Consider the following 16,119-nt stretch of genomic DNA (forward strand, 5'->3'; position numbering starts at 1 on the left):
AACCAGCTCGGGCCGTGCCACCACAGATCACAGTTCTTCAGTGTGGTCAGCTTCATCCCTCTTGAAGCGATATCTGCAGGATTGTCTTTAGATTGCACATGGTACCAGTGTTTGTTGTTAAGGTTCTCAACTATTTCTACGACGCGGTTGGCTACAAACGGTTTCCATCTATTGGGTTCTCCACAAAGCCAAGCGATTACTATCGAAGAGTCGGTCCATGCGAACATGTTTGTTGTTGGTATTTTCATAGCTTGTCCAATCTGTTTCATTAGTTTAGACAGGAGTAAAGCGCCACATAATTCCAAGCGCGGGAGGGAGATAGTTTTCAAAGGTGCTATTCTCGTTCGTGCAGCGATGATTTTGGTTGTTATTTTGTTCTCGCTTTCAACTCTTATGTATACTACAGCAGCGTATGCGCGCATAGATGCATCGCTAAATCCATGTATCTCTATCTTTTCTTCTTCCGAGTTTGTTGTGCCAAGCCATCTATCCATCTTTATATCCTTGACATTTTCAAAATCATCTCTTATCTGTGTCCATTCTTCTTCGAGCTCAGGGCTGACACATTCGTCCCAAGATACCTTTTCAAGCCATAACCTTTGCATCAGCATCTTCGCCATAACAGTGCTTGGTGCGATCCAGCCTAGTGGATCGAATAGCTTTTGTACATCTGATAATATCCCACGTTTAGTTGTGGTCCTTGGCATTGGTGATAGTGACAAGTTGTATTGAAATTGGTCTGCACCAAGATTCCATACAATTCCAAGTGCCTTTATAGTTCCATCAAGGTTCAGTTCTATCTGTGCATTCGCTGATCTTTTATCTTTATCAATAGATTTCATAAATTCCATGTTATTGGAGGACCATTTCATGAGTTGGAATCCGCCTTGTTTCAGGATGCGTATTACTTCCTTAGCTATTGCAATAGCTTCCTCAGCGGTTGCTGCCCCTGACAGCATGTCGTCCATATAAAAGTCTTCTTTTATTGTTTTGATTGCCACTTCGCTGTGGTTGTTTGTTTCTTTACCGAGTTGTTTCTCTTCTTCATCGATAGCAATCTTCTGAAGTGTCTTGACCGCTAAGTATGGAGCTGGAGCGGTACCGAAAGTGACTCGAAGCATACGGTACTCTTTTAACTCTTCAGACTCGTCTTGTCGCCATAGAATTCGTTGGTAATTTGCGTCCTCTTTTGTTACCAATATTTGGCGGTACATCTTCTGGACATCTGCCACGAAGCAAACTCGTTTCAGTCTCCATCTCATTAAGATTTCTTAAGTCATCTTGCAGTTGTGGACCTATCATCAGTTCATCATTTAATGAGACGTTGTTTGATCCTTTGCAGGACGCCTCGAAAACAATGCGCGTGCGCGTGGTTTCTTTGTCGTCGCGAATTACAGCTTGGTGTGGTAGGTATACCGATTTATCTTCTTTTTCCTTTTCAGGTACTTCTTCTAGATGTCCTTCTTCAAGGTAATCGTTAATACCCTTTATGTATTCTGTTTTCAGGTTCGGCGAACGCTTAAATCTTCTTTCTAGTTGCAGGAACCTCTTTGTAGCTATCTCTTTTGTATTTCCATCGAGTACCTTTGGATTCTCAGTCTTCAATGGCAGCTTCACAATGTATCTTCCTTCTTGGTTTCGAGTGACTGTTTTTTCATAGATTTCTTCACATAGCTGTTCTTCCTTGGTATGTTTTCTCTTAGTGTCTGTTTCTATTTCCCATAGAGATTTCAGTGTGTCTTCTATATCGACCTGATGGTGCATGACGAGGTAAGAATCTTCTTGTGATGTGCTATCACTCTCTCCAAAAAGAATCCATCCCAGGTCAGTTTTTTGTGCGCATGGTGTACCTGGTGGACCTTTGACTAGTTCTGCTTGCAGTATTCTAGCGTATACTCGGACCCCTAGCAAGAGATCTATGGGTCCCGAGTTGTTGTAATTAGGATCCGCTAGCTGTAATCCTTGTAGATGAGGCAATGGTTGTTGAACAATATGTTTTTTCGGTATCTTCCTGGTCAGCTGTTTTGACATTACATAAGCTTTAACCGGTAGGACAAATGTTTTATCCCACTGTGATTTTATTTGTAGCTCACAGGCGTGGTTGATTTCTGTTCTCATAGGACCCAAGCCCGTGATGCTTCCCCTTACATGTTGTCGGTCAAGCTTTAGCAGTTGAGCCGCTTTCTCGCTTATAAATGATTCTTCGGAACCTTGGTCTATTAGCGCGCGCAGTGGAATGATGTGACCTCGATTGCTTCTTGCTTCCACCACAGCGGTCGCTAGTAGTGCTGAATTCTGTCTAGTATTGAGATGTAACGCGATCACTGTGTTTGCTTGCACTTCTTCTATGTCTTCTACAACATGTAATGATGAAGCCAGTGGTTGTGAGGGACTCGTAGGGGCCACAGGCTCAGTCTGCTTTTTGATGTAGAAGGGAGTGATGACGTCGGTGACATATTCTACAGGACACAGGTACTCGACATTTTGATGCTGAATGCCCTGGTACTAGACAGTTGTAACATAAATTGTTATTTTTGACATATTCGCTTCTCTCCGTAGGTTCCATCTTGGTAAACTCCTTGCAGTGACATAATGTATGACTTTCTTTACACATTACACAACTCCTGTTCTCGAAGGTAGGTGTGGCAACATGGCATGTACTTCGCTCCTTGTTTGACTTCACTTCCTTTGTATTATTTGTAAGTAGTTCCAGCGTACGAAACTTGGCCTCTAGAAACTCCTTAAAATCGTTCCACTTCGGCAAGGGTTCAGAGTCACTCTTATACGCATGCTCTTCCCAGTCTTTATGCGTCTCTGGGTCCAATTTCTGAACAAGCAAAAATATCACAAGTGGATCCCAAGAGTCAACAGAAACATTCAGGTTTTGAATGTTGTGTAGACACTCTGACGTTGTATCTAAGAGTACTTTCAGTTGAGCAGCTGATTGTGTGGTCATTTTACGCTGGTTAACTAATTTCTTCAAATTATTGTTCAAAATTAATCGTTTGTTGCCATACCTTGTTTTCAGGATCAGCCATGCTTGTGAGTAATTATCAGACGTAATTTGAATGTGCCTCAGTAACGACGACGCTTCGGCAGTAACACTTGTCTTCAAATAATGTAGCCTTTGTACGTCACTTAACATCTTGTTGTTATGCACGAGTGAAATGAATAAATCTTTGAACGCGGGCCACTCTTCATAACTTCCACTAAAAGTAGGTAACTCGATCCGCGGCAAACGTACAAAGTTGTTTTGTGTTCCTGCCATCACGTAACTTGAGTTGGCAACAGAAGTTTCCATTAAAGTCTCCTGCACTAAACCGGCCAGTTTGTCCATCAAATCACCTCGGAGTACGTTGTACAAATCTTCGTAAATAAAAAACTCCTCATTCAAAAAGTATGGTAAATCACCCTTTTGCTCCGTAGGTGTGACCTTGACCAACTCTTGGTGGCTGTGGTTAAACGTAGCCCAGTATTCGTCAATCATTTTAATCCGAGACTCGATGTAACCCTTGGTTAATCTCGCCTTGGGGCACTTTTTTAGGTTAACTTGTGTTTTCCGAAGCACTGTAGCACTATCCTCAAGCACGGCGTGTAATTGTTTTTGTTTTTCATTCATTGTTAACGATAAAACACTGCAATTTCACGTACAAGTCTATTAAAACGTCGTTATAACACTTTGCAATAAAACTTGTTAAAAATCAAATAAACTCATTAGTTTGAGGTGCAATTCGTTAGCATCTGCCGGCTCCTTATCTCTGGAATGCGGCTCGCTATTGTTCTCGTCGCCGGGCGGCCGGTTGCAGCTGCACTAATTGATCCGGTTCGAAGGACCATATGTTGGTTGTAATAAGGTTCACTTTATGAATTTTGGATTTTTGTGTTTAAATAAATAAAATAGACGTGCGATCTTGTACGGGTTTATTAAGCGACTAAATGATGGTTATAAATAGAAAGAGAAGGCAGTAATGTAATGAAACATGCATGCATAAGGTTCATTTTTAACACAACACAACTTCATATTCCATAATACAATGTCTCTTAAGATAGACTTGGCAAATGAAGCAATGTTTCTCCTTCAAAGCTAGGAGTTAAGTATTGCTAAGTATATTTAAGAACAGATAAGTGATACCTTAACTTCGGCGGTGTTGGAGGAGTTCTTCAAGCCGGCGATGACGACGTGTCCCGCAGCGCCACCTATCGTCAACATGCCCGACAATGGACAAAGGATCACCTGTAATTGTAAACAATGTTAGGTTAGGTTACGTGCATGAATGTAAATGTCAAATTTAAGCAACAAGATGTCAGACCATACAAGTCATACAACGCGTAATGGCCTCATTACGCGGTTTCCAAAATAAATATTGAAAACCTGATTCTCACAGATCCTGGTGCTTTTGAGTTTTTCAACTCCGAATCAGAATATGCTAGTGCATATTCAATCCCGATGATAAAAAAATGTCCCAAAATACCCACTAGTCCTACGCACATACAAGTGAAAAAAAAATCACGCTAAAACGTGACGTAATGGAATGGACATTTTGGGACATCTTTTTTTTAATGGGAGGATGGAGAATGCTGTCGATTCTGAGTAGAAAATGCCCAATAATGTCCAGATTTAAAAGAATCAGGTTTTCAATATTCATTTTAGAAAACGCGTAATGGAGCACGTAGTACTGTGGGGGACAGCAACTCTTTATTGGCGTTAAATATGAATGTGGTGTATTACAACGACATAAGGTCCACCAATGGTGAGTCAAGTGTACCCGTTTGACAGCCAGCCGCGGGTCGTCGCTGTACGGGTCGAACGTGCCCACTCTCTTGAAGGGCGGCCATTCTTCCTCGTCTGTTTGACTGTCGTTAGTTTCACCGATTTCTTCACCGCTGTAATAAAAACGTTACATCTCTTATTGTGTAGTCAATCAAATTTTCAATTTAAATTGGTAAAGTTATAATTTCAACTACTCAAAAATGACGTACGATACCTAAAGGAATGTTAAATTAAGTAATTTTATTTAGCGTTTTATATGAAGATTTTGTGATAGAGAAGTGAAAAAGAAAAAGCAGCAAGCTGATGGCCACTATTTGGCTAATAAAAATGTAACAAAAATAGCAAAAAAAACAATGAATAGGAGCCCTTCTGCGAAATATAACGTAAGTATAGGATTCGCATTTTAAAAAGAGGCTTATATAACAATAGTAACACACTAGTAAAAAAAGGAATATAGTTTCTAAATCTAGAATGACGCTGCGATAACTTGAAACAATAATTATGTTTTTATGTGTTGTTTCATGCGTGACCTCTCGCCTTACTGTGCAATAGTGATTTGGTTAAGTCTGACCATGGCTCATACTTAACAACTTTAATATGCGGCCTACCCCGAAATCGCAAAAAATAATCTCATACATTTCGGCGAATCACGTGTCAATGTTTTCTATGGACCAGCAGATTTCTTTTTCGCGATTTCGGGGTTGGCCCCATAGTAAAAGTATAATCTACATATCCACCCCTCAAGAGTATGGTCAGACATAAAAAAATCACCCTGTATATAGACTAATGGCGTCATTCATAAACGCTTGTCACCTCTAACAAACCCTCAATAATTGTTTGTCCTTATCCGTCATTTTGATGTTTATGTTTGTTAAAAAGGGACAACATTAAGGGCCAGTTGCACCAACCACAGTTAACAGACTGATCAACGTCTCGCAGCAGAGATCTATGAAACTTCCCATACAATAAAATTTAGCGAACTCTTTGAACGATGACAAACTATTTGGTGCAACCGACCCTTAATAAAGGTTTGCTAAGTTTTATGAGCAAGCAAGCAGAACTGAAATCATGCATACAGATTATTAATGTTACCTCGGAGACGATCTTTTCAGCCCGCTTTGCAAATAATAAGCAAAATGTTCGTTAGCGGACGCTGACATTAATACGCTGAGATTATTGAAAAAGAGGCCGATTTTCGGTAAAGTCGTAGAATAGTATTATTGTGTAATAGAAATCTTATGACCATCAGAATAGAGGTTAAACCTATTTTTTGTTATAAAAAACTAGTAGAACATCGGCTTCTTTTGTTAAATTGGTGGCGCACACAACGATACAAGAACACAAATTAGTTTACATTTCAAATTAAGTTTTTAACTTGTTACAAATTTTAGCTTAGCAAATTATTGAAACTGGAGCTAAATAATAACATATGACTAAATATTACTATTTTTTGGAACGATTAAGAGTTTCTTTGCATAATTTTATGGGGTCTTTTTCAAGAAAGGTTCGTAGAAGTTTTGTATGAAACGTAACAAAGTGGTCATTATTTGCCATGATTACACTTGTATCGTTCCGAAATCCGACCTCTCGTTATCCGTTGCGAACATAGACATTTTTAAGCCTTTACAAGGCAGAGGGAATATATTTCCCACATGATTTTGAACTTTGTTTCAAAGTGATAGGTTTCTATTTTGCACAATTTCTGACATCCTTATGCCTTATAAAGAGTTAAAAGTCTTCTTTGGGTACTCGAACTTCAACTAATATTACTCTTCGAGTCCGGCGAGTAGGGTAGGAAACAGTGGCTCAGTCGCCCCAATATCGCCTCTATCATGTTGGAATTGTAGTAATGTATGCTTGTAACAGAACGCAACTACAGACTGTTCATAATGACCCAATGCACATTGGGAGTGGCAGTGACAGGGAGCGTCGTTTCTATGTACAGACGCTGTCAGATCAGAATGAACTGTGTAAGTATAGGATTAGATATATTAGATCTGTCTCTCTTGTCTGGACGAGTAACGGTGGTGCTTGTGTAAAACTTATTTAAGAGGAATATTATAATAAACTCGGTGTTAACAGAAGAAACGTTTTATTACTAAACATTACATGGCGCAGTCGGTAGGAGGAATTAGGTTAGTTTTTTTTTTCCGAGCCACTGTTTCCTACCCTACTCGTCGGTTTGCCGTTGTCCTAGTAACATATCCGACCAGTAGATGCAATTCGGTACCGACCTGAAAAGCTGAGCGGTGGTGTATTTGTAGAGCGGCGTCATGGCGACGCCGGTGACGTCCCAGAAGCGCACGGAGCCGTCCTCGTGGCCGGTGAGCAGCAGCTGCCGCTCGGCGGGCGCGGCGGCGCCGGACAGCACGCCGCCCGAGATGGGCCACGCGCCGGGAGAGTATATGTTCTCGGTTTGCTGTTGCCCTGGTGGAAGAATGGTATAATAATTAAAATAAAACTAAATCTCGAATCGAATGGCGCTGCAGTGAAACGGTACCGAGTGACAGATAAGATTACGTGAGTGAAATTTTATACCGTAAGAAAATAGTATTTTATACAATCGTGATATAATACAGAACTTTTCAGTCGAGTACCGTGTTTAAGCAACGAAGCTTGCTGAGCTGCTTAACTAAGGTACGAGATTGAAAAGCTTGATTATATCACTATTGTATACAATACTTTTTCTACGAGACAAAAAAATAATACTTTCAACTAGTAGAATCATACCACCAAACCAAACCAAAACCAAAAGTATACAGCTAAGATACGCGAGCTGCCGCGACCCGTGATACCTTCATACTCGTACGCGCCCCGGCCGCCGGGCCCAGCGCCCCCGGCGGGTTGGTCAACGACACCTCCTAGTAACTCACGAGGCCCTGGTACCTGCTCCGCGCTAAATTAAATTTTAAGACAGTTTTTTTCTCGATTTTCGCCACCGTAGCCTATGGAGACTAACAAGCAATGCTAAGCGGTTTTCGTAGGGTATGGTTGTTGCTATATGAAGGGTGTCACATGCGCGTTTCTGACTTATGAAGCAATTGTTTCTACTACAACATAAAATAAAATGTTTTGTTGGCCAACCAATCACAAAGCAGATGCGACGCAGCAGCGTGTTTAAGTAGGCTAATTTGCATTGAATCGAGTCTCCTTAAACAAGAAATATTTTATCGAAATGTATGAAGTTCCATTTTCAAAATTTTTATAATTGACTAAACCGTATCGATAAAATTCTTATGCTTGAGTCGGAAGTGCCATAGACTATCCAACGTTGAAAAGAGTAAGGTTGTAGTGTTGCATGTGAAGTTGTAATACACAGATTATACTCGACGAGTAGAAAAACTAAATTTATTCGTTGTTGTTATTGTTGTGTCGCGTTTAATGATATACTCGAATGTAATAATACTATGAATAATAGTAACTCAGTATTATAGACAATAGACGGGGCACTCGTAGAGGCCGCTATAGACACACAGGTGACCACATCTACAGCACTTGTAGCAGTGAACACTCACCGGCCGCCACGATGTTGTCATACACGTTGAAAGCGACGTTGTTGACTAGCTGTGCTGTCGTTACGGCAGATGCGTGGATGGACTGGGGGTACGGTAACCGTAGTGGCTGCTACAGTCACACAGGTGACCACATACATCTACAGCACTTGTAGCAGTGTACACTCACCGGCCGCCACGATGTTGTCGTACACGTTGGAAGCGACGTTGTCGACTAGTTGTGCTGTCGTTACGGCGGACGCGTGGATGGACACGAGGTACGGTAGCCGTAATGGCCGCCAACGGGAGTCGCATAAGTCGATGACCACCAGCTCTTCTTCTGCTAGCACCACCTGACAAGTTTTAAAATATAGAAACGTATTCTAAAGATAAGCCGAACCTCTTAACGACAGAAAAGTCATCGTAATATTGTGAAATAAACAATTAGCATAAATCTGTTCGTCCGATTGTCTACCTCCGAGCTATTTAGATAAAATTGGTATGAAGACCAACTGAGTCCCAGGAAACGATATACGACAGTTTTTAACACGAGTCATTCCTCAAGATTCCTTCTCCCTCCCTCTTTTAACCGTCTTAAGTAGGATATAACAATGAGTACGGAGACGAAGTCGCAGACAGAAAATAATATATTTTATACATATAAGAGGATGTTTTACTTAGGTATTTGTCCTTTAATATGGATGAAGTGATGTTAACATACGTACCAAGGCAGCGGCAACCTGGTTGACGGTCTGCGCGAACAGCTGCGCGGGAGTGTCGGGCCGCTCCTCTTGTAGCGGCGCGCCGTCGGGCGGCACCGCCGACGTTGTGAACAAGTCTATTACCTGCAATATGGTACACTCATTATATTGGATGTGCATGACAGTGGCGCCCCCTATCAGCTATAAGATACATTAGTTATTTGAATGACGTCAACACTAGTCAATAGATTAAAAAATATTTATTTATTTAAAATTAGAGATGCAACGGATATTTGTTTGGCCGGATACCGGATGTTCGGCCTGACCATCAGCCGAATATTCGGTGGCCGCCGAATGTTCGGCCGGCGGTACTATACGTACATTTCGGTTTTTCATGTGCGCATTGTGCAGATTCTGACCTATTTCGCAGTGAAGTTTCGCGCGGACTCATTTCTAGGTTCGAAATGAGTGCGCGTGCTAGTGAGTGGAATGTTTAAATAATTTATATTGTTTTAAAATAATAAACGAGTACGATTATGATCGTGACCGTTTCTTAAATCCAATTTGTTTAATCCGAAATCAAGCAATGTTACTATCCGGTATCCGGCCGGATAGTAACCGAATATCCGGTGCATCTCTAATAAAAATGTAGTCTAACCTATGTAAAATTTAATTGCAACGGCTAGTGTTTTTATCGATGGCGAGTCTTAACGACTTTAGGTCGCTACAAAATGAGCGCTTACTGCTGAAGCTCTGGCATATCGGTATACACGGTGACCTTTTCCGATGGATAAAATCTTACATTGAGAATCGTTCGCAGGCTGTGGCAGTGGGTGGATATACTTCTCAGTACAGGCCTATCACATCTGGTGTTCCACAAGGGTCTCATCTGGGGCCTTTATTATTTATCATCTACATCAATGATATCTCTGCATGTATAAAAAAGTCAAACTTACTTTTATATGCTGACGATGCAAAGATATTTAGAGTCATTCGTAATGTGGATGATTGTAAAGCCTTACAGGATGACTTGGATCTTTTTGAGACTTATTGCATTGATAATAAGTTGTCCATAAATCCGGACAAATGTTTCGTTATAAGTTTTAGCAGAAAAAGGAGTAGTATTAATTTTGACTATAAACTTTGTAATAAAAATTTAAGTCGTGTTCACCAGATTCGAGACCTCGGTGTCATAATGGACTCAAAACTCACTTTTGTACCTCACATTGATGACATGTTAAGTAAAGCATTTAAGCAGTTAGGATTTATATTACGCATAGGTAAACCGTTTAAGAGACTTTTAACTTATAAGGTACTGTTTAACAGTTATGTTCGTAGTCGTTTGGAATTTGCAAGCGCTGTGTGGAGCCCACAGTATAAAATACATAGTGATAGGATAGAGAGAGTTCAAAAAAAGTTTGCTAAGACAATAGAATACAGGATTAGAAAAAAAAAACAGATTACGTCACCGCAATGAGAGCACACAATATAAAATCCCTTAGTTATCGCCGAGAACGTACCGATATCTTAACCCTTTATAAAATTATTAACAATATTATTGATTCTCCGTTTTTATTACATTCACTATCCTTCAGAGTTCCTCGACGTTGTGAACGCGCTTGCAGGAAAAAACCCCTCTTTTACATCCCCCGTAGTCGGACTGCTTACGCGAAAAATAGTTTTGTTAGAAGGGCATGCAGGTTGTACAACGAAAAATTTCTGAATTTCGATATTTTCTGCGAGAAACTTAATAGATTTAAAACACTATCCATGCAGTGTAATAACCCAGAACATTAGTTTGGCGCTATTAGGAAAAAATCTCAGTATTGAACGTTAATAAGTAATAAGAATAGTAAAACCTTTTTAGTATTCAGTTTATATACAATTTAATTGTTAACACCCTGATACTCTTGCATCTTTTTTTTTTTTCATTATTGTTGTTATTGTTTTTGTTCTTGTTTGCACAAATAGCTCTGTTTTACTCTGTAGAAACTTTATTAAACATGATGTTAAAATATTTTCATTAAGGAAACTGTAAGTCTAGCTTTAAGAAAATTTCCAGTGTTATGTATAACTATAGAAGACTGTTTGTTTCTTAAATAAATAAATAAATAAAATAATCCTTTCATACATACCCGGCTAGTAAAATCGAATGCGACGTGTTTTTCGCCTTGCTGTACTGTGACCGTGTATTTGTCTGAATATGACGCTCTGGGCATACCGCCTGTAAACGATAAATGTCAAGATTAGTTTCAAAAATTCATTCTTACCACCACCTTGTACAGTCAAGGGCATAAATATATACACGGTGTTTCATGATATAAACTTACCGGCATAAATAGTGATCTCTTCACCAGTAACGCTAGTCCTGTTGAGTATCTTGGTGATGGCTTTGCAGGGGTAGGGGCCGTAGGGCGTGACGGGCTCTTTTAGTGGTCGGTCGCTGGCGCCGCCGCCGACCTCCCACGTGACGTATGAGCCGTCGTTGTGGGATGATGTGAAGTGGTCACCTGAAAACAGAACGTTGTACTTGTACATGATCTTCATAACTTGTCATCAAAAGAGTGTATTTATTTGGGCTTATGAATTCTTCCTTCATTCAGTCCCATAGCAGCAAAGAAGAAGTCCCATAGAAGACCTGGTCTCTGAACCAAACATCATCGGCGAAACCAAGTCAGCAAGACTCTGCTGGCTTGGGCATCTCGAGAGAATGACAGGCGATAGGGCAGCCAAAAGGGCCTACGTTGGACGCCACATGGTCGACGCCCAGTAGGTCGTTCTAAGTACCGCTGGAGAGACCAAGTCGAGAAAGATCTACGCGCCCTGCAAGCAGACAACTGGTAGGAGATCGCACAAAACAGGGCGTGTTGGCACCAACTCGTATCGGAGGCCAAGACTCACTTCGGGTCGCAGTGTGAGCAGCATCAAAACGTGGTGTACCAAATAATGTGAGCGTTTTTAGGTATGATATGAGTTAATTTGTCTTTCTACTTTCTCTAAACTTATTGTTTGTAAGCGGTATTAACCCTCACACCAACCGGCGACTTCGTCGAATGTTTAAAAACACCACGTAAACTTACCGTCATCATTCCAACACAAGCTTTCAAGCTGCTGGTTGGAGACGAAAGTATGTGTGGGTGCAGAGTTGGCTCTGTCCCACAGCACCACCAGCCCTCTGCTGTAGCCGATAAGAATGCGAGCAGGCGTCTTTGGGTGTTCGCAAACGGCTTCCACTGCGCCTGGGTTCACTTTGAAGTCTTCTGGACAGCTGGAATAAATGGAGAAAGGATTATTGTAGAAAATGATATGTCAAATCGAAGACTTGATAAACGGCGACGTGCGTAAATAGGTACACAGTATTTGTGATTTAGAAATAGAAACCTAGTCTGTACAGAATTTTGAAAATTAAGCTGGATTTCCAACATTAAATCTCTTCAAAAATATTTTTAACATTGATTTACCTCTTTCATTAACCATTAAACTTCCAAACCACGATTCTATTAAGTTTTGTCTCTTTCTAAAATACACACATGCTAAAATAAGCGATGAGGACAAACGATTACTAACAGCTTGTTAAATTTGATAAACGTTTGAATAACGCTATTGTGCTGAACGTTCTTGCCTGAAGACTTGTTCTTCCCATTGAGAAAGTACAGTGAGCTGCGAAATTGCATGGAGAAATTATGAATGAATTCATTGATAAAGTCGCCATGCCCTTTTACGGCTGATGTTACTTACCTCAGGGATTAAATTAAAGACAATATAATACTCACTTTTGCATAACAACCTCTTGATATATAACATCTTCGTTGATGGCGAATGTGTTCAAGTCCATCATATAAATGTTGCCGCCCTCTGTTCCAAGTAGGACGTTCTTGCCTGAAGACTCGACGCATAACGCCGAGACTTTCTTGTTCTTGCCTTCCAGCAGGTGGGACTTTAGCTCCACTAGGGATTTCTCTGTGATCTCCCACAAGTGGAGGCTATTGTCGTCGCATAAGGATATTAAGCGGCCAGTGCCTGAAAGAAGATATCGTAAAAAATAAGGTTAAGTTCAAACCGAAGGCATTTTCGGGATGAAGTAGGTCATTATACTGAGGTATTTCTGATTACCTGATTAAGACGATTTACTTAAAGAAATTAGGGTATTTGGTTGATGCCTGTTCAAAAAAGGGCCTGGTGAGATCTCGGCGAAACCTCGGCACAGATTGATCCACAAATTTCGGGAAAAAATTAGTTGCTTGTCAGGTTTATGTACAAGGGTTACGAGACGAAGACACCAGTATTCTCTATTCTTTACTTCTGTATGCTTATTTCCTGGACAACGTGTCTAAGTCACACATGGCAATATGACACATACGTTAGGATTGGTGGGTTGGGAAGTCTTGAAGGTGATGTCGAGGGCCGTGAGCCGAAGTGTCCAAAGGCTGACCGTATGTATGGATGCCACGTTATTGTCTCACCGGGTATGAAATGTATGGCGATGACGGCGGCTTCGGGGTTTGTGTGCTGTCCATACAGCTCCACGCCGGGCCGCCCGTACACCTTTAGGGCGCCGCTGGCGGTGCCGAGGGCCGCGAGCCGCAGGAGAGGGTCCCATGCCAGTGCGGACGCTCTGTGTGGGAAGCCGTGTTGTACTGTCTGTGAACAAGGAATAAACATTTATTTTACTGTCTAGTGACACTTTAATCCCTGTTTCACTTCTACAAAATCCTTTTAGACTACAATATTTCCTGGATTGGGAAATGTAAAAGGAGTTAGGGCAGTTAGAAGATACAGGATGGGGTAGGGAGAGGCAGGGTATACGATAAATAGGACCCGACAAATATCTTAACGTAAAGCGGGTAATACTCGTAAAAGTATGGGACGAGTAAAAATTCAACTCCACTACCCATTCGTATAGATTAATAACATCGTTATTGCAACTTCCGTTTTTTTTACATTATCGTTTTATTATACAGCTTGAGATAAATAATATATCATTGCATTACTTCACGGTAAGAAGATACTGGACTCCTTTCAATGCCCTTATCTCATTCTTAAAAGTAATATAGACGTGCAACATTGATATAACGATGGCTCTTTCATCATAAACTAACAAATAAGCATTATAGCATCAAATTTCTGTTATATCAGCCTTATCATATCTCAAAATATACACAAAGCAACTGTAAAAATACAAACGCAGTGTCGATCTCTCGAAAAGGTACCTTCTGACGAATGTCAATAGGGCGCTATTGGTATAAAAAAGCCTTTTAAAATCGTTCTTATGGAGAATTGACAAGGTGATACATTTGGCTGGAGAACGTCAGTTTTGGACAAGTGCTAACAACGCTAAAAGGCTGGCTATCGGAACGATAAAAAGCTCTTATTGTTGGCAACTTGACACCTCGAAACCCTCGTACAATGGACGTTTATGATGTATATCAAATGTGTGACTCATCAGAGTTAGTGCCAGTCGATTTGAAACCTTACAGGGTGGTTATAAGGTTGGTAGCGGTGGTGGAAGCTAGAATATAAGATAGATTCAGGTTCCGTCTAACATTATGCAGACTTAATGTTCTTACTGCTACTTTATTTTCTTTTTACAACGGTCAGCTTTGTTAATAGTAGAGACCTTGCCAATTAAGCTAAAGATCGTGTTTAATTAATTTTAAGTCTGTTGGGAAGGGAATACAGCATTATTCCCTTCCCAACAGACTTTTCATCATCAGTGTCAAGGTCTTGTCAATGAAGCTTGAGCTTCTGAATTTGATCTACGCGATTAGACTTGATGGTTTGTATTTAAATTCTAACTTTCTAACTCGCAGAGGAACAAATTTTCGTCAATGAGAACGCATTTTTTTCTGTAGAAGTGTTCCCATGTTACGTGTTAAATCTCTATCTTCCTGTTATGTATAAATCATAAAGGGGAAAGGTGATGTATACGATTCGTTTTGCAGTTCTTACGCTAAACTACAATAAATAAAGCACAGACCATCTAGTCGCTATAAAATGCTACAAAACAATCTAAACAATGCAACAAATCAAGAACAATAAATCACAATGTCATTACCGCTCGGACCCAGTTCCGCTATTAACATGAATGGAGTATTTATACACCTACATTATTTAATTAGCTCGGCTAATCTAACATTATGAGCGGTGATTCACCGTTAGCGGCTAACATTACTAAGTTGTAACCCTGAATTTGTATACGTTACTTCCCATTAGTATAATTCTGGATAATACTCAAAACTTTATTTATATTATTGTTTCTTAAAGTAATGGAGTCTCACGATGGGCCTCATAAGAAGGCTCAAGGTCACGCAAAGGGCAATGGAGAGAGCTATGCTCGGGGTTTCTCTGCGTGATAGAGTCAGAAATGATGATATCCGCAGTAGAACTAGGGTCACCGACATAGCTCGCAGAATTGCAAACCTTAAGTGGCAGTGGGCGGGGCACATTGCTCGCAGAACTGATGGCCGGTGGGGCCGGAAGGTTCTGGAGTGGCGTCCGCGTACCGGAAGACGAACTGCCGGTAGGCCTCCAACGAGATGGAGCGACGACCTGGTGAAGGTCGCGGGAATTCGGTGGTTGCGAGCGGCACAGGATCGGTCGGAGTGGCGAGCCTTGGGGGAGGCCTATGTCCAGCAGTGGACGTCTATCGGCTGACATGATGTTGATGATGATGATGAAAGTAATGGAGTTACGGAGAACCAGGGTAGAGGCCTTTGCCCAGCAGTGGGATACTTAAGTAGGCTGAGAAAAAAATAATGTAATAGCTTCAAACAAAATCGCGATACAATAAACAAGCGATGACTTGTAATCTAAGTAGTATTAGTAGTAGTAGTATTATTATTACTGAAGAGTCGAATTTTCCAAAAAGTCTATATCTAATCGATTAGCTTGATGAGAATGTTAATATTCCAAGCCAAATACATATACTCAAAACTATGTTCTGATTCCTTGTGATTCCTCGTAATGCTTTAGTACAGTCAGCAACGGAAGTTGTTAAGCGGGCCAGGTGTTCAAAATGATCTTGACGCAACTTTATTGTTAAGATAATAAAAGCGTGTCAAGGTAATTTTGAACACCTCGCCCGCTTAGCAACTTCTGCTGCTGACTGTACATTATGTGTATAATGTAATGAAGGATCAAGTAATTGGTGTTTATC

At 40.7% G+C, this 16,119-nt stretch overlaps 1 protein-coding gene across 5 annotated transcripts in view; it reads right to left on the minus strand.

The window, feature by feature from the left end:
- Window positions 1–16,119, minus strand: part of LOC134744047 (lethal(2) giant larvae protein) — a 74,270-nt gene that overhangs the window by 16,173 nt on the left and 41,978 nt on the right. For 4 of the 5 annotated variants that reach the window (XM_063677705.1, XM_063677703.1, XM_063677704.1 and 1 more), the window contains exons 3-13: window positions 13,427–13,604; window positions 12,737–12,983; window positions 12,044–12,231; window positions 11,294–11,473; window positions 11,099–11,187; window positions 8,988–9,107; window positions 8,453–8,615; window positions 7,006–7,198; window positions 5,864–5,887; window positions 4,767–4,884; window positions 4,133–4,234 (exon numbers count right to left, since the gene is read on the minus strand). In XM_063677705.1, the coding sequence (XP_063533775.1) occupies window positions 4,133–4,234; window positions 4,767–4,884; window positions 5,864–5,887; window positions 7,006–7,198; window positions 8,453–8,615; window positions 8,988–9,107; window positions 11,099–11,187; window positions 11,294–11,473; window positions 12,044–12,231; window positions 12,737–12,983; window positions 13,427–13,604 (1,602 nt within the window). The remainder of the gene's footprint in view (window positions 1–4,132; window positions 4,235–4,766; window positions 4,885–5,863; window positions 5,888–7,005; window positions 7,199–8,452; window positions 8,616–8,987; window positions 9,108–11,098; window positions 11,188–11,293; window positions 11,474–12,043; window positions 12,232–12,736; window positions 12,984–13,426; window positions 13,605–16,119) is intronic. The other variant, XM_063677706.1, reaches the window with a different exon arrangement.

Source organism: Cydia strobilella, chromosome 9 (genome assembly GCF_947568885.1).
Source record: "Cydia strobilella chromosome 9, ilCydStro3.1, whole genome shotgun sequence".
Taxonomy (NCBI): Eukaryota; Metazoa; Arthropoda; class Insecta; order Lepidoptera; family Tortricidae; genus Cydia; species Cydia strobilella.